Raw genomic sequence first — 27,066 nt, 5'->3', positions numbered from 1 at the left:
TTAAGAGGAATTTACATAGAATGCTGTGCTTCTGTGGGAATTGTCAAATCTTAATCTTCCGGTAAGCTACAAAACTATTATTAACATATCTCTAGGTAATGTTGTTTAGTGTTAATACTCAGTGGAATATACTTTTCATTAAAATATGAAAGCAGTCCAAATATGTTTTACCCTCAGGCATAATATTAGCTACGCTGTTTCTTGGAATGACTGCGATATAAAAATTAATCTAGTCTTACTTTAAACCACTTTTGTGTCACTGTATAAACTCTGAGTTCTTTTCTAGGAGGCAAGATGAGTTTAGATGGGAGAAGAAAAACCTGGCAAGTGAACCTAATAAAAATGTGCATCGAAGCCAGAAGTTTCAAAGCAATGAGGTCTTCCCAGTGACGTGCAGTGCAGCTCCTCTGCTTTCTACATCACATTTGATCTGATCTAGATTGCTGTCTAACACATCCTGTTTGGTGAATGTTTATGTCGGCCTCTTCAGGGGAACGAGCTACGAGAGCATAAATATGAAGCTAAAGCTGGCCGTGGGACATGGCAGGGTGTTTCCCACTGAGAGGAGCAGGCACCGTATTTGGCGAGGTATAAACACACGGAGCAGGGCTGGGTCCCTGCAGCTCCCATTGCCGCACGGGTAAACAGAAAGACTGAGCAGGTTTTTGGGGCCAACCAGGTGTTCTCTGGAAAGTGGAAATCCTTCCTTTGTGAATCCACAAGAAGAAACATAAACAATATCGGATTAAAAAGTACAGTAAATATGAAATTATTGTAGGGAGTGTTTGCAGGAGAAGCAGTCCTAGATATAAAAACACAGAGAAAAAAGACTAAAAAGGGATTTTTTTTCAGCCCGTTGGCAACAGGCTGCCTTCAAGGTGTTCAGTGAATCCATTGGGAAGTGAACACGATACTTTATTACCATGTGGACAGGGAAGGGAGAAATTATAATGCCACTTTAAGTTAGGAAAACTTTCCTCCTCACTGACAGTTTTATGAGTGCAAAACTGCTGTGTGTGAATTCAGCCTAATCAAAAATAACAAATGGGTGTAAACGGTTATTTTTCACCTGCGCAAAAGTTTAACTGTTGAGTTAAAATGTGATGCTGTGCTAGTAAAAGGGACGATTGCAGTGTGCATGAGTGATGTCAACGGAGAGATGGCAAAAGGTAAAAGGCAGGCAGGGTGCAGATGAGATTGCATGGAGCTTGAAATATCTCAGGACAGTTAAAGGACAGCCCTACAAAGAAGGGTTTCCAAAAAATCCAAGGCAGAGCAGTGTTAATAACTGACTCATTGGTGGGCTTTAAATGTGCCATAACCAGTCAGAAGAAAAACCTGGGATGGGTGAGAAATGGGTGAAATCTTTGTAGGAAGAGTAAATTTACGTGGAAATGTGGTTTTGAATGCCCCAAAAAGGTCTGTGAATTTAGCTCGAGGCACTCAAATTGTTTCACCTTGGTTCTTTTTTTTTTTTTTTTTTTTGCTAGGTGATAGGGATAAGGAGTGAAGGAAGGAAGGAGCCAGAAAGGTAAGAGGTTATTTCATCCTCATCTTATTCTTCCTGAGCTTGGCCTCTGTCTGGGACATGTGAGCTCTAGATCCAGTTCCTTTCTCCTTCTGAAAAGACCAGACGTCACAGAAATGCCCAAAGAGATGGCCATGAAGTACTCAAGGGGACTCTCAGCTTGTTGTGTTGAAAGATCTGTGGGACTGAGGCCTCAGGTGGATGTCTGACCAGACGTCAAGAGTCATCCTCACACTGCCTCCATGATGGTTTAAAACTTTTGTGTGAAGCAGAACCATACCAGCAGCAGAGGATCTCTGGAGAGGGTTACAGGCCACAAGATAGGAGATCCCATTCACGTTCCTCCTGTAGATCAGGCCACCAGCTGAGCTGATGCAGATCCTCCTCTTCTTGGGTGACCCCTCTGCTAATGGCCAGGGCAGGGCGCCCTCAGTCCCCAGGTGAGTCTTGTCACTCTGCACAAAACGCATGAACAAACGTCTCCTGGTGGGAGGACACACCAATGCCCATCGCCTTCCAGCCAGAACTTGTTTATGTATGGCGGGTGCAAATGGCATTGGTCCTTTCTCATAAATGGCACATTGAGGGTTTATGGGACTAAATATTAAATATACAGCCTTTGGGCAGCTCCTGAAACAGAACCAGGATGGCCAGGTGATCACTGGGAGGAAAGTGCAACCAAAAGTGACCAGACGTGGCCTGAAGAGAGCACCTGAGGCTTGGGGTCAGGATATCCCTGGGTCCTCTGCATCATTTGCTCTGCCCAGAGCCAGCTGGAGCATTGGAGTTCTTGAATTTCTGACACTTTGGTGCTGTTGGGCATCTTTCTAGGCAGTGGGGCTCAGACCCAGCTCTAATTCCAGACTGCCCAGTGATTGCCTTGGCACAGCCTGACTGTGGCATTCCTGGGGTTGGATAAAAAATTGTTTTGTGTGGGATAAAAGTGAAGGAGAGGAGAGAGGGTCCATTTCTGCAGGGAAGAAGAATTTAGGAGTTTTATGTTTGATTGCTAACCACCTATATCCTAGCCTCTCAGTGGTGCAGCTCCCCACATGGAGTAGTTTTTATCATAGTCTTTGGGAAGAAGATCACTGTCCTCAGATGGTGATCAATACCCTTCCAAAACTAACCTAAAAGACAATTTAAATATTTGACAAAAGAAAACGCCAGCCTTCCCTTTTCCTTGTTTTTCCTCCACTGCTCTGAGTGAACACTTTCAACTTCTCTTTTCAAATCTCACAGCCTACAGCATGCAGTAATAGCTCATTCATTATTCAAGTAACTGCTTCTGTAACTGGGTTAATAATAGTCCTCATAGCTAAGAACAGTACTCTACCTGGTATAGTTAAAGTTCCCACAGAGCTTTTGTTTTCCTCAGTTTGCAGTAATGTTCCCAATAAAGCCATTTACAAAAACGACTGTGCCACAGCAGCTTGTGCATAACACCCAGTGAATTATTATAACAAGATTTGTTAAAACTGTGGAGAACGTTTGAAGTATAATAGTCATCTGTAAATGATCTTTTGTTAAAAAAAATATCGAAAGCCCTCAGTTCAATTTATGTATCTTTCCCCGCAGTAGTCGGTTCCAAAAGCTGACCAGGCTACAGTAATATCTGAAGGCAGGGATTAAAAAGCTGGAAGAATTTTGCTTCACACAAAGTAGAAGCTGAGCTACTGATGGAAGCCCATGTTTAAAAAAGGAGCTAAGGATAATTTTTGAATCAAATTCTTCAGCACATAGAAAACTGAGAAAACTGTAAGCAGAAGAATCCTTATAATTTGATAGAAAAATATCAGTATATACAGAAGTAAATTATGCTTCTTCTAAACTAGAATTCTCTGAATTAAAAAAAAAAAAAGTGCATTAAGGCAAGATGATGGATATAATTTATTTAGGGTGTTGAAAAGCCTTCAATAGGATTCTGCCCATGAGACTACGTGAGAAGTCTGGTAACAAGAAGGTGAGGTAAAGTCTTGTCCTGGATTAACAACTGCTGAAGAGACAAGCTGGCAGTGGGAATAAATGTCTGAAGCCTGAGGCTGAAAAACATTAGGAGTGAAGTGCCCTAAGGAAGTCTATAAGGACTATTTTGTATCAATCCATATGCGGGTGACTATGTTTTACATACATTGCAGTAATTTCCTGGTTACTCTGAGATCTGTTTACAACCAAGAGGAGGCAAGTAAAGACTTTCAGATAAGGAATATGCAAATTTGCTTTTTTAAAAAGAGATTTTTAGAATTATTTCCTATGTCTCAAGACTGTGATCATAGTTTCAGTGCATTTGTTTAAGCACTGCATTTACTAATAGTGCTAAGAATTAGATGAACGATGAAATGTCAAAGTATGCTGCTGATAAAAGCTTGATCAGAGAAGGAAAAGCTGCAAAGGATTGTCTGAAACACCAGGCAACTCTAATACCACCGGTGGTTGTCCTAACATGATGGCAGATGAACTTGAAATAAAAGGTAATGCATTTGAAAGAAATAATTTAAACTACTCTGACACACTGATGGCTTCTGAATTAACTGTAATCTCTGGGGAAAAGAGCCGAGCATTATTGTGAGCAGCTCGGTGAAGATACTAAGCAGCAGCAGCAGCAAATGTGCCTGAGATGCTGAAGAGGAGAGACACGCTGAGAAGAGAAGCAGAGTGCGCCTACCCTGGTGCGCAGAGGTGGCTGCGTGCGTAGCCACACGTGCACTTCTCAGCCGTGGTACTGCACGTGGCTTCGGATACTGCTTGTAAAATGTGAGCGCGACAAAAGGATATTTGAGTAGTTCACCTTTCCAAAGTGAGTAGATGAGATGAGGATGATGAAATTGGTCACTTGCATCTAGGAGCCCGCCAGTCTCTCTGGCGGTGCACCAGGAGCTGGGAGCCTGGAAAGATTTGGGTTGGCATAAGGGGTGTCTGAGCACTCAGACTCTTCATTAGCATTGGCCCCGTTTCCCCTTTTCAGGATATTTCCAATTGCTTCTGCCAAAGTTTCCCCCTCTGTCATTTTCCAACCAGGGTCATGGCCTACCTTCCCTCTCCTATTTATTAATTGCTGCCATATTTATGGTCTGGATTCATAAACCCATGTGTGAAGCGGTGTCAGCCAGGCCTCATAAAGGAGCCATGTGAGGAAGGGCTGAGGGACGAAGCTGCAGGAGAGTGGTGCCGGCGAGGAGCAAGGAGCGGAGAGGAGGCAGGAGAGAGCACAACTGCATGGGACGCCCCTTCCGGGCTGTGTCAACCGCTCAGACAGCCTCTCCTCTGCAAAGTTTTCCTCCGTCTCCAGGTCTGTGGTGCGCCAGCATCCCCGATGCATCGTTTTACAGCTTTTAAGATGAATAGGGGAAGCTCATAACTCTGTGGTTTTGTTGCAGTCTCCCTGGCTTTGACGCAACAAGATAACCACCTCACAACGCAAACTGCAGCATGGTTATCTTTGCAACCAGAAGGGCTAAACACTTCATTAGCTTTTTAAATGAAAGCTTAGGTTCCTGGAGAAGGCAGTCAAATCTGCAGGAAGGACCTAATTCCTCCCACATTTCCATGAGCACAGGGGATCAACATCTTAGCAAGTCAGACACTCCTGTTCCGCCTGTCCTGGCAAACAAGGGGACGCCTGCATTTAAAAGGCAGTGCATTTAAAGCAGATAGAGAGAATCATGAATTATATAGGGTAGAGCAAACCTGTAGAATTGGGTGATGAAAGTTACTGGTGCTTTCCCTTGGAAGAAGCACAGGCCTGGCCCGGCCCAGGGGTTTGGGCTTAGATTGAGCTGGGGGGTGCTAGGAGTTAAACTCCACTGTGTGACCTTCCTCATTTATTAGCAACCTTATCCCAGTATTGGTTGCTGTGGCACTTACCATTGACAGTAATCCTGTGTGAAAATCAAAGTTCATTAAAAGAAGGAAGTAAATTGTTTGTTTTCATACCTGTTGAAAGAAGCTTGAAAATCTGACTGCTAAAGTCTCAAAAAAAAAAAGGCAAAAGGAACATATCTAATGAAATCTGCATGTGTTTGGTTTTGATAGATCTTGATATGTGAGTGGTTGGTGTCGGTAGTACTGAGAAAAGCTCCTGCAGCTGATGGGAGCTGCAAGAAGAGTGTTTCAGTGGGCACGAGGCGGCACAAATAGGTGATCACAGCAAGTTGAGACTGGGAAAATGGAGGGAAGGGCTGGGAAAGAGAAAATAGCTCAAAATGTCCTTGTTCCAAAATTCTCTGAAGAAGGCAGTGAGGACTCTCTGGAAGAAGCTCAAATAACCCAGCAGACAACCAGGGAAGATGGATATCAAGGGACTGTTGACAGTGAAACTCAAAAACCCCAAGAAGGAGGGTTCGGTCCTGCAGAAGAGCAGGCAAAGACTTCAGCACACTGGATTAGTTCATGTGTTGAATGTGCGCTCACATGGAGAGCATTGACTCTTTGAATTAGTGGGACAGCTAGAATATCCAAATAGCAGGAAGAAAATAGCAATTGTCCAAGTTATCGTGATATGAGCATTATCCTGTGAAGGTTATGTGCTCTTCTCTTCCAGAATTGCCACACAGGAAACAGCAACGCATGGTTTTTCATTGCTAGTTTAAGTGATAGGGGGCCGCCAGAGACTGCATTAGGTTAGAGGGACCCATGTCCCCATGGGTCATCAATGAAGGTCTGAGACCTTTGAAATCTGAAACATCATAAGACAGGAGCTGGACGTGTCCTGTCCCACTAAATCAAGTAAGGACCAAGGGGAAAATCCTGCCTTTCTCCTGGAAGTTCCTTAGCAAAAACATAACGAGGAATTGAAATAGGACCCCGTTTTGAAGCATAACTCAGATAAAGCACTGTAATTGAAGCTGAGTCAATGGGAAATGTCACGCTGGCTTTCATAATGCAAGCCATGCACCTGTCTCTATGCTGCTATACCCCGTCAGAAGATACAGTGGTGGAGTCTGATAATGAGCCAACATCACACAGACACATTGCTGCTGGATGTACTGCACAAGGTGTCAGCATCCTGCCAGACTTATTCCCTGAATAGGCATGGCTGATGTTTCCAGGAGCTGTAAGACATCTAGGAGACTCGCCAACGGGGAGCAGAACCAATGCTGCCAGTAGCAGGATGGGACAGTGCCAAATTAGTACAGAAGTTCCTGTATGTGCCAAATAGCTTTCTAATTACATTGCGATCAGCAAAACAAAACTGTGTCTCTTTAAAAACATATGTCTGTATTCACAGCGGGTCGTCAATGCAGAAGGGAAATTTAGAGGCAAAATGGCAGAAAAGAAGGGTTGGTTTGTTTCCAGACAAATCAGGGCTTCCAGGGCCTGAGTCCGTGGGGCTGACCGCTCCACGCCAGGGAGAGGAAAAGAGAGGAGAAAGAGAAGCTGGGATCCAGCTCAGCTTAGAAAGTGACGGGACTAATTCAGGGTACAGACACATGCTGAAACACAGGTGACTCGGGCAGGTACCTTCACCCTTTACATAAAAAAAAACTTTTAGGTTTTTTGTTCAGCTGCTTCTAGGTTCAACGCGGCACTGGCCCAATGGGCCAAGTCCTCTTTGTGCTTTCGATTACTGTGTCGTTTTCTTCCCAAATGAATGTAGAACATATTTCTAAGAGTTGGGTTGCAGCAGACCAAACTTGAATGAGCTGGTCCAAATTACAAGGATGCATCTGATCCTCATTAAAGAGAGGATGCAAAAGCTTCTGGAACAGATAGTGGACTCCTAGGAGTACATCATGGAGGAATTTACAAAGAATGAAAAGTGAATCATGTCACTGCAGAAATAATTACTCAAATATGCGTTAAGTACAATTTCATCTGGATCCTTTGCACTCTCTCAGACCTTCCTTGAGCTCCTCTAACTGGTAACATAGCCACCATGAAACAGAGTGAGGATGAGAGGGATGTGCACATGGGCTTAAACATCTGCCTCTTATCCGGGCCATTACTCTTGGAGCCATTTGCATTTTGTATCTAGCACACACAAAAAAAAAAACAGAAGAGGAGAAAATGTGAACGTATTGAACATACTGTTGATTTGGTGGGTGGCTGTACTGCTTTTGACTTGGGGAAGTTGAGGCACGGTGAGCTATGGTGCTCATCTCTGTTACAGTAGCTACATTAGCTCTCTTCCAGACTCCTGGAAGTCCCACCAAGGCAGAACATCTTTCTCTGCTTTCAGAGCCATATAAACTCGTATAGGACAGGCCTACCTGGAGCTGTGACATGGTCAGGGATGCATATCTGGTTGATGTGCCCCTGTGGGTTTCAAAGAAGAAAAGGTCAGCCAGGTTACAGTGCATAGGAGACCATGCAGTCTTCCTCTGTGAGTATGAGTCCTTTGAGAACCAGCAGTACCTAGCTCTGCCAGAGCTTCAGCCGCTTCCCATTTCGCTTGAAGCAGCCTGGCCCCACTTCTCATGTAGAACGATCACACCGCTCCCTCCCCAAAACCTCACTCAAAAGCAGGGCTGTTTGCCCTGAGATGTAGAGACACTGCCCTTACGGAGAGGTGTCCGACATACAAGCGAGGAGTGCACAGTCGTGGTTTCTGTTAAGATAAAATGGTAGCTATACATTTAGAAATTATACTAATTAATGTACTATGGCCACTGCTATTCCCAGGCACACAGGGTTTGAGCAGGACTGCTGGGATGCAGGAGCCATTTACCACACCCAACACAACAGTTTGGTTCTCAGCATGCTCTTCATTCTGCAAGGCATCTATGTAGGTCCAGCACCTTGCAGTACGTCCATACATACAGATGGTTTATTTACTTTTTATTTACTTTTATTTACTTTTTATTTACTCTACTTATTTACTTATTGGGGGTTTTGTCAAAATTATCCCTAACAGTTAGTATGAACCCACAGTCCAAAATTATGGGTCCTCCATAATTAGGGAGGCCTAATTCAGCAGGCCACTGCTCACTCCCCAGACCCAACGTGTACTGCTCTGACAACTTATTTTCTTTGAGATTTCAGGCATTCCGATATTTCGGGCCATTTATTGTAGAAGTCTCCTGGCTTCTGTTGAAGAAAAAAAACAATTTACTTCAACAGGAGGTAGTCCCTTATGAGATACATCCAGCTGGCCACAGCGGGGGCCGGCCTTGTCATCTTTACAAGCAGGATACGTTCACATGCCAAAGTCAGCAGAAACAAAATAGATGACACATCCACAGTCTGAAGGTTTGTATTCCCAACAAACCCAAGCAGAAATAAGACAGGATGGGGAGCCAGGTCCAAATCAAGCATTTAGTTCAAACATTTACACGACTGAGATCAAACTCTCGGATTATGGATTTAATCCATAAAATGTGTAGGAAGGCAGGAGCTGCCTGCGAATTGTCTCTCAGACATGTCTGGGGACTATTTGTGACATCTGTTGTACAAGCTTGGGTTTGTAAAACCCACATGCAAAACAGTGGGTTTAGACCAAACTGCTGATGTCTGAAATTTTCACTCTGCTTGACAGGACTCACCGCCAGCTCTCTGGCAGCGTCTGTGGCTGAGGCTCTTTTTCCTCTTGTCCCACACACCTAGAGCCGATGGTTACTTGTGCTCCCTCTTGCTCTTGATACTTTGGGAGCCATGTATTAAGGAGAAACTTGTTTGGGAGGAGAGAACAGGGACAGAAGAGGGATTCTGTCTGTTGCTTGACCCTGAATTAAGTTTTCAGCTCGAGGTGATTTAAGTCTTTCTGTTCAAAAAATCTGACATAAGTTGTGCACGTGAGGTTACTGAAGGGTTACAGCTTTCTCCTGTGGGCTCACTCAGTTTGGAGTGGTTTTGTTAGGATGATCTTTCGCTGCTGCAGTCTGGGGACACTTTTGGCTCACCCTTGTTCTTAGGATTTAGCGTGCCCCATCCCACACAGAAAGCAGAAAGCAATTGTAGCTCAATAGCACTTTGCAGAACACGCTCCCAGGACCTGCTGGTGAAATTGCTACAGAGCCCCAAGTCACCTTCTCTGTCTTCTCCTGGGTGTCTGTGATTGGGATCGTGAGCTGCTCCCTCACAGGCAATTTCAGAATTTTTACTGAGCTTTCTTGCAGCTTTGTGGATTGAAGCCTGGAGCAATGACAAGAGGAGCCCTTTTGAGGGTCACCGCTGCCCACAGGCGCAGGGCAGTTCCCAACCCTTCCTCCTGCCCCACAACATCCCCAGGGTGTGAACCCTGCACCGTGCTGGAAGGGGAGACCTGCTTTCACTGGTGCCTTTCTCTTTTATCCCACAATTTGGTTTGAGAAGGCACCAGTGTCGGCAGCTGTACATCTCTGAGAGACAGAAGGTGCCAGATCTGGCCCTAAAATGGACCTCTGTGCAGATCTGGCACTTCGGCTCTGAATTCAGCGGGGAACAATTCAGAGCTCCTGCATGCTCAGTAAAATGCAGCAAAAGCCAGGATATCTTAGCCCAGGCAATTTTTGGTGTCTGTCTCATTTGAAAGTTGGCTAGCTGTGGGTTGATATTTTTAGAGCAGTTATGCATCTTTGGAAAATCTTGTATGATATAAAAGTCTAGAGGGAAAAAAACATTATACTGCTGCAGTTGGGGGACTGGAGTAAGGCTGCTAGTGCCACTCATGAAAAATAGGTCTGTGCAATACTGGTAGAGACAGCTCTCTTGTCATGCAAACTCATGGAAAGCAAGGAGACTGGAGGCTGGGAGGTGCAGAGCTCCATGAGCTTCACTGCTTGGAAATAAAAATACATGATTAAAGGGATCTATTTCATATGTCTTTGACATGTTGAGCTCCTCTCTTTTCTGTGCTTACTATTTTTTATCCTTCACTTTACTCCAAGTATTTGTTAGCACTCTTTCCTTTGGATTCGTTATCAATAAAATCTCTTCTTGAATTGCCACAGGATCTGTGCAGTTGCTTTCCTCCTTGACTTGACAGAGCTCCAAGACACCATCCCACAGATAACCTGCCATGCAACATGTGGCTGTGTATGTATAAATGTATATACAGTGTATGTGGTATCCTTTATCAAGGCAGGACCGTATACATTAGAGCCGTTCAGCATCAGCTTGAGCTTGGCCAACAGATGTTTTTTGCATTTCATCCTTTCCTTCCAGTTTAAAAATAAATGCAGCCGATTGTGAATTGAGTGAAGAGTGAATTCTCCCATGCCCATCTCTCATCAAACTGCTTTCTGTCACCCTCCCTTCCCCTTTCCCAATCCTCTGAAAGCTTCCCTGGGCTTCACAGCAGAGCGGAGCAGCCAGCTCCAGTGTCTGCGCCGTGGTTGCCCGGAGCAGTGTGGGTCAGGGCTGAGCTGCGAGCCCCGGCTCCGCTGAGCTGCTTGGAGCCAGCTCAGCTGGCGCAGGCCTGGGATGCAGCTTATCTGCCAACGGAGAAGCCACCCATGGATAATGGAAAGTAGCAATGGAACGTGTTACAAAACTCCTATTGACTTCATGGGAGCTGGCCGGCAGACACCACTGTGCGCTTAGACTAGGGAAGTAATCTGGGACACTAAATTAATCTCAGCAGTCCTAGCTTCAGGGGTTCTTGAAGCTATTTTGTGAAGTTTTGGGTTGCACGGATTTGTTCCCTATTAAATTCACCAGGATGGAGCCAAGCTTCTCTCAAACTGCTGAGCTATGCCTTGTTTGGGGATTTTCAGAAAAATAGACAAAGCCACAGAGTTTTGTCTGACTCCCACCTGGAAGCAGAAATTGTTTCATGTCTGCTGAAAGGTTTGTGACTCTACAAACTTGAGTCAAACTTGGCTCCATATCGGTGTCCACCTGGCTTCATGTCTCATTGCAGAAGATCCTCCCAGCTGTAGCTCAGGGGTAGAACAAGACAAGCATCGTGTATGAGCTGGACCACCCGCAATATCAGTTGAGTCAAAATGTGAAAATAATAGTCATAATCATAGGGAATAGTGGAAATTCTGTGTTTTCCTCTTTATCTGCGAAGTTCAGGGATGAAAGGGTAGTGTGTCTATATGAAGGAGGGGATGTGTATTTACTCATTTCACTTTTTACAGTTAAAAAATGGGCCCAGGCCAAGCACCTCTAGGGGAGATCCAATCTGTCTCCAAACCCCTCTTGGTGTTCCATTTTCCCGTGTCAGTGGAACCGAAAACAATGTTCTTCTTTGAAACTGCCAGCCGTGGTGCTGTGAGAAGCAGCTCTGTGGTGAGCAAGAGAAGAGGGAGGAAGTCTCGTGAGCTGCCGTGGATGATCATGCCGCCTGGGGAGGAAGTGGATGAATGAATGCCCTCTTTGTAGAGGTGCCTGCGCACGGGGGAGCACGGCTTCCCCTCTGTGGGTGCAGCGGCTGTCTGCTGCAGCGTTAGCTGGAGCTGCCCCTCACCTCCTTCCTGCCTGCCCACACAAACCCCTCACCTGGGATGAGCCTCTAGACCGTCAGGGAATATGGGATGGGGAAAAGATGTTGCTCTCCCTCTAAACTGCTTGCTTTCCAGGGAGGCCACGGCTGGACCCTTCAAGCTGGTGCTGCTGCACCTCTGGGGCTGAGATGGACATGGAAGTGCCATCCCAGAGCACAGAAGAGAGACATGGGCCCTCGCAGCACGCTGAGAGGTAGGAAACCCTCCTAGAAAATGGGATGGGTGGGGAGCATGGCCACAGCAGGGACACTGTAAACCAGGTGGGACCCTAGGTTACAGGGTAATCCAGGGTCTGCCTTCCTCTGCCCCAACTCACACGTTGGCATTGCCCACCTGGAGACCACCCGACGTTGCAGGGGGCCTTCTGACTCCCCAGAGTGCAGCACGTTAGGGACCTGACAGAGAAACGACAGATTGGCTATTCCCGGTTTGTATTTTTACTGGCACTAGGAGTTCTGTGACAGGTCGTGCTTTCTAAAGGGCTGAGGAGTGAAGGACGTGCTCACATATTGTCACTGGTACCAGTGGGAGAGCCACCAGAAGGGTCCTCACTCACCACAAAGCAGCCCTGTAAACCGTAGAGGAAACAAAATGCACTCTGCTGGAAACTCCTGTTTGCTTTCTCTGGAGAACTAGCAGTAAGGCAAGGCTGTCTGTCAGGTCTGCTTTTGGCTCAGCACAGGAAAAAGTTTTATTGCCTGTAGAATTCAGTATAGCTTTCTGATTGCTCTCCTTAAAGTAGCCTTTTCCCTGCCTACTTTCTCAGCTGCTGTTAGAATGGTGCTGCTGCTCAGATGTGCACAGCACTGCACGCGGAGCTGCTTCTTATTAGCTTGAAAATATCCAGAACTGTCCCTTCAACAGGCATGGAGCTTTGTAGCCTTTTGCGAGCCGAGAGACTTTCTTTTCCCTGCAAAATTTCCCACACCCGCTGCTCAGTGGCTTCCCCTCAGTATTCCTGTGCCCGTGAGTCACTTCCCAGCTACCTTCTGCCTACGCAGAGCCGAGGTGCCGACGGCTTCGCTGTGATGTTGAGCACGAAACCAAAGGGATTTGCTGAATCAAGACTGTGTTCAAGCATTTCCTTTCTGTTGACTTTTTTAAAAATTTCCTGTCTCTTTTTCTTTTCCTCCCTCACTTTTTGTAATGATTCATCACATCTACAAATTAGCTTGGTCTGCAGAGTCTGTGTTTGTTTTCCATTGATGGCCAGGCCAGAGACGTGCTTTCAAATAGACTTTTTTCTCTCTTAGAGAGTGCGATGCCAGCTGGGGACCAGAGGACCGCTGTGTGGAAGACAGGGAAGGAACTCATGTGATTATGGCTATGAAGAAGTTATCAAAAGTTGAGGTTTGGAAACTGTTGTGACGTCAGTGTTCTTAAATGGAAGATCCCAAACCACTGTGACACTAAGATCCAAGCTGGAACACTTTGGTGCATCAGCATTACTTAGTTTGGATCAGGAACCAACTTTCAAAGCAAATCTCCCAGTAGTTCCCACTGACCGTGCTTTGTTCCGAATTGCGGAGCAGCTCTGGAAGAGATGAACCCAACGCCTTTCAGATGAAACACATGCTTGAAAACACGCTCCAGGAGCCCACCTGGTGCACTCCAGCCACAGACGGGTATTTAGTCCATGCCACGCCTCAGATAGCACGCCATTTCCATAGGGCAGTGTCTGAGGGGCACAATTTTAGGCTTAGCATAGGGAAAAATCAAGCATTCAACATGAACTAAGAACAGCCACTGCTCCACTACGCACCATACATAGAAAACCTAATAATGTTTGGGAAAAAAAAGATCATCTGTTGTCTACAATTGCGTTTAGAAAAAAGAAAATAAAATTGTGATGTGAGATACCACTTATATGAGTTACCCTTACAGAGATGTCCAAAAGATGCTAACCTTATTGCATATGAAGCCCTCTTAGGCATCTCAGAACCCCATTAGACTCTGCACATATATATAAATTTATATTTGATACATAGATAATATACATGTAATACACAGCTAATATGCATTTCACATATATATAATAAAACAGCCTCCCTATGTATGTCATTATTTTTAACACAGTCAGTCTATTCTTTACTCCCTCTAATCTCTGTAAGGGATTACACAGATTCTTTAACGTGTTGTTTTGGTCCCAGTCCTTCCTTTGTATATAGAAACTCCATAAAATTACTGATGTATAACCTGAAGGCAAATAAATCTTGATATCTGAAACATAAACTTTGCTGCTTCTGCTGTAACTTGCTCTACAGGATACAAGGATAGTGAAAAGCAGTTATAGTTGTAAAAGCTTAATTATTGTTTAGTAATTACTGGCTGAAATAAATTAAATGTCAAGTGTGTCTGTAGTAAAAAATGACATCATGTATGATATAATTAAATACACAGAGCTATGTTTAAATAGCTGTAAGTGTCTGGCAAGCCAAATCAACCAAAAATTCAAAGACAATATTGACACTTTGCCCTTACATCACACTGTCATGAATAAAAGTTTGTCACAGAAATCATGTAAGTCTTAATTACGATATTTTTGGTAGATTAGGGTTTATTTTGATTTTTTTTATGATTATTTATTTTTAATTCTATGGCAATAAAAGCCAATGAGAATGTTATTATTGAACAGTTGGCATATTCGGGGGAAAATAAAAATGCGTCTATCAATGTGTAATATCACCTTGTTTTATATATACAATATGATATATGTATATATATTCTGATACCATTTACCTGAAGTCTCTGAGAAGAGCTGCCTAAACATGTAGTGTGACTGCTACCAAATTTTGCGTATTCAGTGATATCGGCCACGTGCGATCACAACAAACTGCCTTTAACTGGCTGTTCTGATGTCAGCACAACATGAAAATGTTCTTGCAGACTGACCAAGCTGTACAAAAATCTGCAGCAGAAGAGGAATATCCACTGGCTCCTAGGACAACTTTGATGATTAGCTGGGGCTTCTCCCTTGCTCCAGGTCCAGAGAATCTCAGCGTTGTTCTCACTGGCAGCTTTAAGCCTAGATTTGGGAAAAATAAAGAGGGACTTACATACGTAATGCTTAAAGATCTGTGTAATAACTCCACTGGTTGTTAACACAAATATCGATTAACTTTTGCTAGCCATTGATACTTCTAGTTTTTCTTATCAGGCACTTCCACCTTGTCGGGGGCGCCGAAGCCCGGCCACCCCAGCCCTTTGGCAGAGCCCTGCTGCCACCACGTCCCGCAGCACTCGGGCAGCGCGCTCGCCCCGGCCTGTGCGGCCTTTGTTCCTTTGTTCTCCGTGGCCCTGGCTTCCCTGTCAGGGCGAGCGTCTGTGCAGCTTGGTCATGGTGGCTTTTCTTTTTTTCCTTCTTTTTTTTTCTTTTTACTTGCTCACCTGCAGACTCTGTTCATATTGTTTTATGGTACTTTAGACAACGGGTTTTAACAGCTAAACATAAAAGCCACTGAGAGCATAAACAGGAAACTTGTGTTTAGGTGGGAGTGCCTAGGAATTTTATACTGCTGACCACAGAGGCCATGGGAGAAAGGAAATAGGAAAAACACTGTAAATACCTGGGTGACTAATGACTTGTGCTGCTCATCTGGCTCCTCAGCACACGAAAAGTTCAGCGTCTTCCCGGCAAAACAGCACATAGCGAGCAAGATTTCTCTCCGTGCCCCTCTGCTGCCTGTCTCCCCGCTCTGTGCCCGCTGCAGCGTATAGAAAGGGCCTCGTTTCTACCAAGCTGCAGCGTGAAATGGTCGAACAAACCTTCAGTAAATGGTCACCCAGACCTCCGGGCTGCCCGCGCCGATGGCGGAGGGAGGGCGTGCAAAGCGCGAGGGTGCTCACCCACTCCTCACATTCACGCCGCCTAAGAGGATTTAGATGAAAGTAACCAAATTTGCGCTCCCTTGTTTTGTGGCGAGGCAGCAGCTGGGGTCTGGGGGCAGCGAGCGCCTTTGTCAGGCGCTTGGCCGCGGGCTCCCTGAAGGATTGCCATTGTTCCTGAGGGGCCTCCGTGGGGCCGCTCCCGCTCCCTCTCCCTTTTATCGCCGGTCGCACGGCTTGCGAGAGGTTTTGTCTTCTGCTGATTGCAGCAGATTTCGCGACCGGCATCTCCCATGCGGCGGCGGCGGGGCGGGATTTCCAAGTGGGCCATCTGCGCAAGGGGGGACCGGTGGCTCGGGGCGCCATGGTGGTGTCCCGGCGAGTCCCCTCTGAGGCCTGCGCTGCCTGGCACGACCGCGACATCTGGTCACCTCCGTTTGGCGCGACGGGTCCGGTTTCACCCGATAACACGATGACTTTCTCACACAGAAACTTGCAGCCGGCAGAGGAGGAGTGAGGGCTGGCGACGATGCTCCCCGAGGGCCAGATTTTGGGGGTCTGCAGAGTGGCACAGAGGCCGTGCCCTGCAGCTGGGCAGGGCTGTGAGCGCTGCCCAGCATGGCCCGAAGGGATCGTGCCATGGCAGGGCAGGGCACTGCGGGGTGGGGGAGCCCGTCTGGGCCCCCTACACCATCCTGGCTGCCTCTGCCTCCCACAGCAGAAAACCATAGTCCGCTTTTATCAAGCTCCGGTACAAAACCAGTAATCCCCAGGTAATACTGGTGTGCCCTGACTGCTTCAGCAAACCACCAGCATCAAGATATGGGTCCTGGTTCAGAAACTTGCTGAAATCGAGCATGTTATTGAAAAGGGGCGGGATTTCACTCATAGAAAGTTAAGCACATCTGTAAGTATTTCTCTGAATCCAGGCTACAGTTCCATCCATAATGAATTTCTTCTTTAATTGCTGAAGTGATAGGATAAACAATCTTTGGCAGGAAGCCAGGGAGGAAAGCTTTATTATGTCAAGGCATGATCATTTCTAGACTGTGTAAACACTAGATTTTCATTGATACAGGTACATATATAACATGTTTGTATCTACATTCTATACAGATTAAGGTATAGGTAGAATTGACTCAGCCTATAACATGGTTACCTTTTCCTGTGCAGTTATAAAAATATATTGGGAAGGTTGCTGCAATCCCAGAACAGGAGGCCAAACACCTACAGCTATATTTCTTTATTTTTCCATGAATATTACAGTGACAAAAGATCCCAGGCTCTCTAAAGTCCCTTAAGGATAAATACAGTACAGAGCATACTGCAATACCAGCTGCCCGGTGCAATGTTCCCATGCAATCCAAGGGGATCCACTCCGACCCTGTCTTCTCCTCAAGTAGTGCATTACTAGAAGCAAGCAAACAACATCACTGCTGTCGAGGGAAAAAGCTGAACTCTCATCAGGTAGGTGCAAAACTACGTCACTAAATGACAGCCCCAACGCAGAAGTCTCAGACAGACCTAGCTGTAGCAGTACTGCAGTTCTGAAATTTTAGCTCCCTTCTGTCCCTTTTGCAATGCACAGCCTGGGTGGGTACCTTGCTTTCCTCATGCTGTATCACAGTGCTGGGCACCAGCAAAGGAAGCCTGGCAGCGCCTGCACAGGCCTGCAGGAGACATGCTGCACGGCTGATTCGAGGTGAGCATGACATCCCTCCTTCCACTCAGCTGGGTACCTAAGCCAGATGAATGGCACATCTCACACATGGGCTCTGAAGCTGTGTCCAGAAGAGCGTAGTGGTCAAAGCACTTCTCAGGGTTTTACTTGTAAATCCCTTCTCCTGCATAATACCGAAAAGGGGCTCGAACCCAAGGTTCTCCTGTGTTAAATACCCAAGCTGCTGAGCCACGAATTTCAGGGATTCCTTTTGAAACTCTTCCACTTTGTATAAAGTGATTAAATATTCATGGGAACAGGGACTAGAAGCAGGCCTCTTGGATGAGCACCCCCACCCCAAGCCGCAGATCCCTTTTCACTCCAATCCTCTGAATATTTAATTAGTTCATACAAAGCAGAGCAGTTTCAGCAGGGAAGGCTGAGAGAGACCCAGGCAGTGAGACCCACTGATTAAGGTACTCAGCAGAAGGACCTGATCCCAGGGCCCTGCTCCAAAGCAGGCAGAGGAAGGATTTAAGCATTCATCACAGCACGGCTGCTAGCGTGTTAGCTATTCACAGCGGAGGATGTGACACTTCCTTTCTCTTCTCTCCCCCACCCGGTCTTTTATGCTGGTTAGATGTGGTTTAACCACCTTAGAGTCCAGTATGAAGACAGGATGAGGAATGCTTCGTTTGTGTCCTGAAAACTGTACAAAATGAATGAATGAAAATTTGATGAGGAGTTTTTTCATCCATTCAAGCACTTCTCTTAATAATTCAGATGTTTGATTTTCTTCGTCAGTATGCAGTAAGGATTAATGCACTTCTGGGATGAAATAGAAACTTTAGTTTTCAGAAGAGAAAAAACCCTCAGATTTTAAAACAAAAATACCATAGAGGAATACTGTTGGGTGAGCCGCTGTCATCCTGATTCCCTTAACTGGTTACTGTCACAGGCTTTGCACTGAAATTTCAGGATATAGGGATTTTTTGCAGCCAACCTCTAATAAACAAAGTTCACAGTGGAAATGCTGACAGGCTGTGATCAAAGCAGTACCCTCAGGTGTTGCTGTGATACATCGCTTGCTTACTGAAACAGAGCAGTTCAAACAGCCTGGCTGTATTTAATTGGGATATACAGTATTTCCAACTCACACAGCTCAACACCAAAGAAGGTTTCTGTTAGATCTTTCACTCTGCTATTGTTCTGCTATTTGCTCAGAAAAAAAGAAAGACATTTAGGACACCGAATTCTGGTGTTTCACCTGGAATGAAGATTCTAGGACAATCCATAGCTTGGACTTAAGCTTTATATGAGGCTGCCCTATGAGCATTCGTCCTCTGCTTGCACTCAGAAGACCATCTTTGTCTCCTCACAGGTGTGGAGAAATTCTTCTTCAGTGTTGGCTGAATATCTTTACTTCAGTTACATCAATTGCATATGTAAAAATGACACTAATAGTATGCTCTAATGAAGTTTTGGCTTCTTGAAAGTAATGCAACATTCAGTATAGTACAAGATCCTGGCTCCCAGCCTTAGTCTTCTTAATGGAACAGCCCTGACGCTCTCATGATCACCTCCCTCCCTTTGTTTTTGGCCAGTGAATCCCCATTCACAACCAGTTTCTGCTGCTTCTTTCTCCCACCATCTATTTGTGTTTTTTCTTTATCTCAGTCAAGTTTTTATGTCTTTTCCAGTTTCTATGAATAATTCCTTGTTTACCCTGCCCAGATGCCAGCAAGGACATTACTGGAAGTGCTGCTTTGAGAGCAAGCACCCATCCCCTACTTCTACCTGGAGCGACCATTACTGGAGCAATCCACTTTTTTTTTTTGCCTTTGGCTTTAGTATGTTCAGCCCATGGTGAAGATGGACACATTAGCTTGGTCCCAGGAGGAGCTGTGAGGGGACAGAGCGTGTGCCCTCACTCTTTGGGGATGATCAACATTTTCTCTGCTTGGCTCCAGAAGCATTGAGAAACCTGCATATGCTCCTGAAAGACGGGATGTATGGAGATGTTAGTTGCTCAAATAAAAACGTCTCTACTGAGCATGGGAAAAACGTGGTTTTATTTCACAAGTTTCTGACTTGGCTTAAATAAGACAGTCTTCTACAAGAAAACAAGAGGCATCTCACAACTGAAGACATCACTTTGCCTCTGCTCAAGCATTTTGAGTCACTGGTACAAAACCCCAGGAAATTAGACTTCTCTGAAAAGCAGTTTGTTAGCTTTTTTTTTTTTTTTTGTAATAGGAACAAAACAAAACATTTTCTTGATTCCAGTTCTCAGAATCTGGTAAAGAGTTTTGACTAAAATTTTTCCAAAAATTCAGCCCTAGGCATACACCTGGAATATAAAGTTTCATCCACAAATGTTAAAGTTTGGCAATGTCTGAAAATGTGGTTTTATAATAGGAAATATTGGGCAAACTTCATATTATGCCGTATTAGCTCCGCCTATTAAAAATATTTCCTTATGTGTAGCACAGAATTTTATACAAACCAGTATTTGCAGATGTAGTCACCATTTCCTAGTGTGCAATAGCTCAGTAATTCTGACTTTTTCAAAATTACCAAGTACAACAAGACAACATCAATAGAATAATCCAATGATGAATTTATTTTTTAAATAAAAGCTGGCTTTGAATTATGCTGAAGAATAATGCATCTCTAAATCAACTAATTTCTATTTAATTACATGGATATTAGTTAAAAACAGCTGAACCAACTTTTTTAATTTTTTAATTGTGAAAATTCTCTCCCAGGCTGAACTGTTCTGCGCCAAGTTTCAGTGCTGAGCACATTTTTACGGTCTAGTTATAAACCCTAGAAAAACAACGTTTATAGGAAATGTTGACACAACCTTAACTAAAGTGGTGCTAGCTGACACCTCTATATTTTCAATTTGGGGATTTCTACTGGGAAAATATAAACGCTAATGCAGTAAAGGAAGCCAACTATAATAAAACCCTCATAGTCTTCCTGTTCACCCCATGAAGACCTACTTCAAAAAGCACCAACTCAGACTGGAGATGCGTTGAAGTTAACTGCATTCCTCTGAGGGTACTAAAAATTACCTGCAGGTAGTTCAGCCTTACAGTTATTTGCAAGACTGCATTTTGGTTAAAGCCACGTGAATATCCATTAAAAAAAGTCCTGAAAAGAAAATGAGAATGTGCATAAGCTTAAAAAAAGGTGCTAGTCCATTTATATTCCTCCTAGCACAGCATAAAAAGAGGAATATAGACTACAGATTCTAGTGAAACAAATGTAAGTACACACAGGGGACAAGTACAAGGAAGGAAAGCGAAAAGCAAAATTGGCTTTCTTACCTGTATCTTGTTAGTCTAGCTCACCTAAAATGAATTAATAAAGAAGGGCTATGGCCTCTGCTTACCTTCTTTTTAAAGGTGTTTGCAGGCAGTTGTGAACCACGTAAGATCAGGATGATTTTTCAGGACACCTTCTGAGATCTGAAAGTCTTGGGTAGCTGAACCTGTCTCAAAAAATGAAAACCAGTCATGTTAGTGATATACTGGAAATTATATATAGTGATAGTGTTGGAGGGATGGTGTTAAAAAGGTGGTAAAATAATCTCAGAACTTAATCGTGAAGTTCAGAATGAAAAAGAAGTTATACTGTTTAAGGATAAAATGTGCTAAAACATCATTTTCTTTGAGGAGATGACTGGCTCTGTAGATGAACGGAGCGCAACTGATGTCATTCAGTTGAACTTTTAGCATGATTTTGAAGATTTTCTACCACAGCGTACTTGTAGTCAAACTGGGGAGAGAGAGAAAAGGGCTATGAGGAAACTCATGAAGTTCAACAGAAGGAGATGCAAGTCCTGCCCCGGGGCTGAAATAACTCCATGCAGCAAGACAGGATGGATTCGACTGGGTAGGTGGTGGCTTGGCAGGACAGGAGCTGGCATCCCTGGTGAACAACACGTTGAACAAGCATTGGCAGCGTGCCCATCGGCATACGGGGTTGCATTAGGAAGAGTACAGCCATCGGGTCAAAAGAATTGACTATTCCCCTCTGCGTGGCCCTAGTGGGACCTTGTGTGAAATAAAGTGTCCAGTTTGAGGCGGTGGTACTCTGGTCTGCTGGGTTTCAGATGCCGTTCAGATTCCTTCTTTAGACAAACAGTGCTGGTGGAGCTGGATACTTGCCTGCTCCTGAGGGGAGTCCAGCCTTCCCTGTTTTTAAAGAGAGGCACGCTGAACTCTCTAGCAACACTGTAAGGTATTGGCCTGACTTTTTGTGTAGTCGATATCATACATAACCTTCACCTCTTCCGAGGCGAACGCTACAAAGTTATATGCAAAGCCAGAATGAATCATCCCCGTAAACAAATGCAAAACAAATGCAAAACATACTGACCTCTTCTTAGATCTTGCGATGACCTCCCCTTGCATAGCTGTAACCCTCTTTATTTCATGCAGTTAACAATCCGGAGTGCTTTGATTCAGCGAGGCACTTGCTGCTTTTACCATTACTTTTGTGTTAGGTCTAATTGTCTATTAACAAGGTGATTTGGGTTACACCCCAATTAAAGTCAGACATACCTAACCTGCTGTGGCTCCCAGAAGACCTTTCACTAAGGTATCTCTATGAGCTTTGGATGATTTTTTTTTCTTAACCTTACTAACATTTCAGCCTTGCTGGCAGCAATTTATATAGTTTCTGCCTGCTGCCTCCTTCTTCTTCTGTTTTCCCCAAAAGGTTTCACAAGATATCACAGTAACCTTGGCAAAAATGTGCAGTCTTCTTTAAGGTTAATGCTAAACTTCTGTAGCACATTATTTTAAGGTTTAAAGGAAAGATAGCAAGTTTCAGTATGTACCTGTCAGTACTAAATGATTGTTCATTTCCTGCGAATTGGGAATAAAGTAATAACATACATCTGGCGAGCTAAGACGTTGCTTATTTCTTTTTCTTCTCAGAGCCGTATCCTTTCCCAGCTGTGAGACATCACCATGCGGAATCTCCAAATACCTTTGAGGAAAATTAAAACAAAGGAACAGAGGGCTGGAAGGGACCCCCTGTGTCTCTGAGCCCAGTCCCCCGCCAGCCCCAGGCCACATCACACAATGCCTTTCATCAGTTGTTCGCTCTCCGTCGTACAGCCCCTTCTGTGCCTCCATACTTGCGTTGGAAGTCCAGCGTCGATTGCTCAACTGGCTAGAAAACTGCCTTTCAGCTTCCAGTCAAAACACATTCATGGGCAGCTTATGCCCATTTGTTCTTGTGCCAACGCTGTACTTCATCTTCAAAAGATCTTTTCCTTCCTTATGTTTAACCTCATGATGTATTTACAGAGAGCAATGAAATTCCATATCAACTTTTGTTTTGCCACAGTAAAGAAGTCAGGCTCTTCTGACCTCCTCGTATGCAGGACTTCCATTCTCCATCATCCCCACTTGTTCCCAGGTCATCTTTGAACCAGAGGGCTCTTGCTGGACATGGTATTCCAGATAGGGTCTCACCAACTTGTTTTGTTAGTTGCTAATCATTTTCTCATGTGAATCATTCCAGAAGACACGCTAAAAGGATATACATCACCAAATGTACGAACTACATTGAGAAAAATCCAATTACAAACCTCTTTGCCTTCTTTAATGTAATATTTCTAAATGTTAGATGCTTGTGGGCTTTGCAAGATGGTAGAGCTCTGAGGATGGATACTGAAGCACACATTAGAGCCTAGACCAGGAGGCTAAGGCATGAAAACAGCCACGGGAAGCAGTGACCAGAATGAAAAGAGTGCAAGGGAGAGGTGGAGTAGGATTTATTACCGCACTGCAATGTATGATAAAGGACCTGATTAGAAATTAGCTGTCAAATTCAATTCTTTATATTCTCCTGGCATGAAAAACACTTGAAACATAACAGTACATATTTACATGAATAAAAATCTCAGCCTGTGGTATTTTCACGTCTTCCATTTGAAAGCATAAAGGATGGCAAGTGAAATTTAGTTTATGCTATAAATACTGTTTGCTTCCTGCATATCTCCAAGTCAGAACAATAGGAAAATGTAACCAGAATGATTAAGTGGAGAAAATAAGGTCTTTTGCATTTTTCTCCACATGCACTCACTCTATTCAGCTCTTGTGTAACTTACTGTAAAAGTTTAAATTTTATGTCCCCATTGTTCATTTCTGAGCCGTTACCTGAATAAAATGCTTGGGAGGAAAGAAAAAAAAAATCTTATATAATGAATGCTAGCATATGGTCTTTTACAGAATAAAATTCAAATGTATACATTGTTTATTACGATACTAAAATAATAAATTTATTCAGTCTTTCACAGCAGTTCCAGAAATTGTCTCTTTCATGCTTTGTGCCAGTGTTGAGCTGTGTCCCACTAGAATAATTTTCTTTAGTATCATACACCACATAAATATCATGGTTTTATCTGATAGCAATGAATCTTAGAGGCAAATAGTTCATTCCCAGCCCTTTCATATTATATTCATAAAGGTACGAGGGCAGCTTGAATCATGAAACATTAAACTGAGGACAGCTTTCAGAAAAGAACTGAGTGGGGATCTCCCCGTTGGATTAAAGGTAATGTTCTCGTTGCGAAGTGGCTAACTCGGATGCATGCAGGAGGTTGGTTCAGCTGCTGCGTTAGTTCCCAGACAGAAGAAATTGTGGTTTGTGCAATTTTATTTATTTATTTATATATCTATTTTATGTAAGAAGCACATTCACAGTCATCGTTCAGATGCAGTCGTATTGGGCAAACTTTTTGTGCCTTTTCTGCCCCTTTGTAGTTCTCTAGGCACAGGAGTGCTGTTGCTCTGCATGTAAATCTCTGTGTGTTTTAAAGATATTTTTCCTTAGCGACCTGCTTGTTGGACTGGCTGAAGCTCAGAACACAGTGGTTTTCGATGGACATTAAGCACACGCTGGTCCTTTTTCAGGCAGGAATGACCTCTTGAATTCAGAGCTGTAAAGCACAGCTACTGTGTTTACTCAGTTGAGGGGCAAATCATGCTCCACAGATTTCATATTCTCAGGTTGGTTGTAAACCTTTTTGTTATGCTTACACTATGCTCTGGGACTCAGATTTCTCACCCTCCTGTGGTCCCTGCCTGTATGAGGCTCTCTTGAAAAAGCTGACTGATCCGTCTTGGTTCTGTGTCAGTCACACATCCAAATCGCGATCAGCTTATCCGTAACGCCCGGGCATGGAGAAAAGTCGGCTGCACTGAAATAAAGTCGCTACACGGGATCATATTTTTTGTTCTAATATCCTCAAATGAGGCTATTTCAGGAATTGGGAGTAATTCTCTTGGAGAAACAAAGTTTATATAGCCAGCATAAACAAACCTATGCCTGCTTCATGCCAGGGAAGGAGAGAAGTGGATGATATTTCTTTCGCTACCAACATAGGCTCTTTTGCTTGAATAGTATTTTTGGCAGATGCTACCATATTTAACTTCCCACAATGGCACTGTTTACTTAAGGCCAATATAAAACATCCCTGGCCCTTCTCTTAGATTTTTCAGTCCCTCGGTGGACTTTCACGTGTCCTTTTAAGCACATTTTTTGTGGTGCCTTTGGAATCATTTCTTGGTGCCTTTACACGAAATATTTCCAGGCAACGAGGACCCCATCTTAGCAGGGCAAGGAGAAGTGCTGCAGCAGCTGCACTATTGCTCATATATTTCACTACCTTCTGTACACCCTGTTCTCATGAGTAGTTCAGAAGAACAAAATAACTGCCAGAGGTCCACCTAGCCAAGTACCTTGTCACCGACAAAGATCAGTTGTGATGACTTAGAGAAGAGCGTGGAAAAAGGATGGTGGTGCTCTGCCTAACGTGTGCTGGCACTTCTGGCAATCACTGTGGCCAAGGCTGCGTTGTTTTGTTTTATCAGGCTGACCCGTGAGAAATTTACTTTTGGATTTTGCTCTCTGCATTTCTGTGGTATAGGAAATGTATTTGCACCTATAAATCTTTCCCAGCTTTGCACTTGGTTTTAAAATCAGATATCTGTAGCTGTAAAAATAAGTTCCAAATTTTTATAGGAAGTTTACTAGGCTCTTCCAGATAAGGGCTTATGGTCACACAACACAGCCTCGGCTTTCTGCTGAACGCAGTTATTTTTCTCCCAGGATTTCAGGCTGAAGCCCCGTTCTCTAGGTGAGCACAGTGGCACTGCTCCTGTTTGTACCCGTTGTGTAAGTTGCTGGTCTCTGGCTTTGGATATGCTGGAGGAGAACTGCACTCCAACCAAAGCCACGTCCCTACAGCACCCAGCTGCTCTGCCAGCTGCCACTGCTACTGGTAAGCCACCGAGGGCTGCCCGCAGTGCACAGGACATCGCCATAGGACATCTGCCCCATAGCACCCTGTGGGTTTGGGGTGGGATGGCTCAGACAGCCAGCGCTTTCCCTGCCTTCCAGGCACAGCCAGGGAACCCAGTTTTAACCCTTCTTGTCTGCTGTGGTAAATGTGCTGGGGATGGCCTTGCAGTGGCCCATCCGCACCCTGCCTAATATTTCTCCCAGATGCGCTCTTGCTGTTGGACAGAACCGATTGCTGGCTTTTAGGTAAAGCCCAGCAGCTCTGGCTCTTGATGCTCAGAGCTTCTGGTCATGCTCCTCTACTGTTTTCCCAGGTAAAAATATCACCTTCTACTTTCGTACCCACACCACCATCATTGCCTTTTTTCTGTATTTTCCTGTGAAACGGTGTGGGTGCCAAACACAACCCAACCAGCCGGCTGCAGAAGCAGCGTCTCCCAAAGGAGGTGCAGAATGTGCACAAACATGTGCTCTGTTTTCCTAAGGACACCTGCCAGAATCCTGCTGATGCACCAAGCACAGGAAAATATTTGGCACAAACCACGTCTCCAAAGATTTCTCTCCTTGTAGGTAGTGGAAAATATTCCTTTTTAAATACATTCATTTTATTTTTTTTGGTTCTCTCTGTGTAAGTGAATGCTTCTGGCTTTCCCTGCCGCTGTGTCCAATAAGCGCAGCCACACTTGGTTTCTCAGATCTCTCAGAGCACTTATCCAGTCCCATTTTAGCTCCTGCCTTGAAGTAAGTGGTGTGAACCCACCTTGCTGCTGTGCTCTGGCTTGTGCTTCTGAGAGTCTCCTTCTTCCCCAGAAGGCATCCTCTCCTTCTTTTTCATTTTTTAAGTCCTTGGACTTCCCAACAAATGCATCTTCTTAATGGCACAAGGATGTTTTGAATAATGGGTACTGTTTTCACTGGTGTACTCACAAACTGTGATAGAATATTAATAAACAAAGCATTAGCTCGCTCAAGCAAGATCAGATGGAATGAGATGTACAGCTCTGCAGTCACGGGTACGTATGTGTGCTGTGAGATCCAGGATGGGGAGGAAGTCAAACTCTCTGGGAAGATAAAAGGGGAAAAGAGTAAGAGGGTTTTGATTGCAGGGATTGCTAAATATCAAACAAGGAAGATCTGAGTCTTTTTATGTGCAAAAAGCAGACTCAGCCCAAGGACAGGATTTTATACTAATGGGGGATTTTAACAATCCAAGTATTCATTGGTGAAAGAATGCCGCAGAACACCGACTGTCCAGTGAGGTCCTGGAATTACTGGCAATGTTTTTTTATAAAAGTGGGGGAAGGAATCAGAAATCGGACTTTCTGGGGTTTGATGCTAAGCAGTAAAGAATTATATGA

The 27,066-nt window shown here is 44.4% G+C and overlaps 1 protein-coding gene across 2 annotated transcripts; it reads right to left on the bottom strand.

Annotated features, from left to right (window-relative positions):
• Positions 1-14,434: 14,434 nt before the first annotated feature.
• LOC310894970 (uncharacterized protein) lies at positions 14,435-21,902 on the bottom strand. Of its 2 annotated transcripts, XM_083825706.1 has the most exons (5): positions 21,770-21,902; positions 20,781-20,879; positions 20,461-20,539; positions 15,462-19,376; positions 14,435-14,920 (listed from the first exon to the last, which is right to left on the bottom strand). In XM_083825706.1, exon 4 carries the CDS (start codon positions 16,447-16,449, stop codon positions 15,499-15,501), a length of 951 nt encoding a protein of 316 aa, XP_083681832.1. In that variant the 5' UTR covers positions 16,450-19,376; positions 20,461-20,539; positions 20,781-20,879; positions 21,770-21,902; the 3' UTR covers positions 14,435-14,920; positions 15,462-15,498. The 2 variants fall into 2 exon arrangements, with proteins under 2 accessions (XP_083681832.1, XP_083681833.1); XM_083825707.1 differs by lacking the exon at positions 20,461-20,539 and having other exon boundaries at positions 15,462-18,089.
• Between the last annotated feature and the right edge of the window lie 5,164 nt (positions 21,903-27,066).

The sequence above is a fragment of the Anser anser genome (genome assembly GCF_964211835.1).
Source record: "Anser anser genome assembly, chromosome: 2".
In the NCBI taxonomy this organism is placed as follows: Eukaryota; Metazoa; Chordata; class Aves; order Anseriformes; family Anatidae; genus Anser; species Anser anser.
The sequence above is the reverse complement of the archived record's forward strand: the minus strand, read 5'-3'. Positions and strand labels throughout refer to the sequence as shown.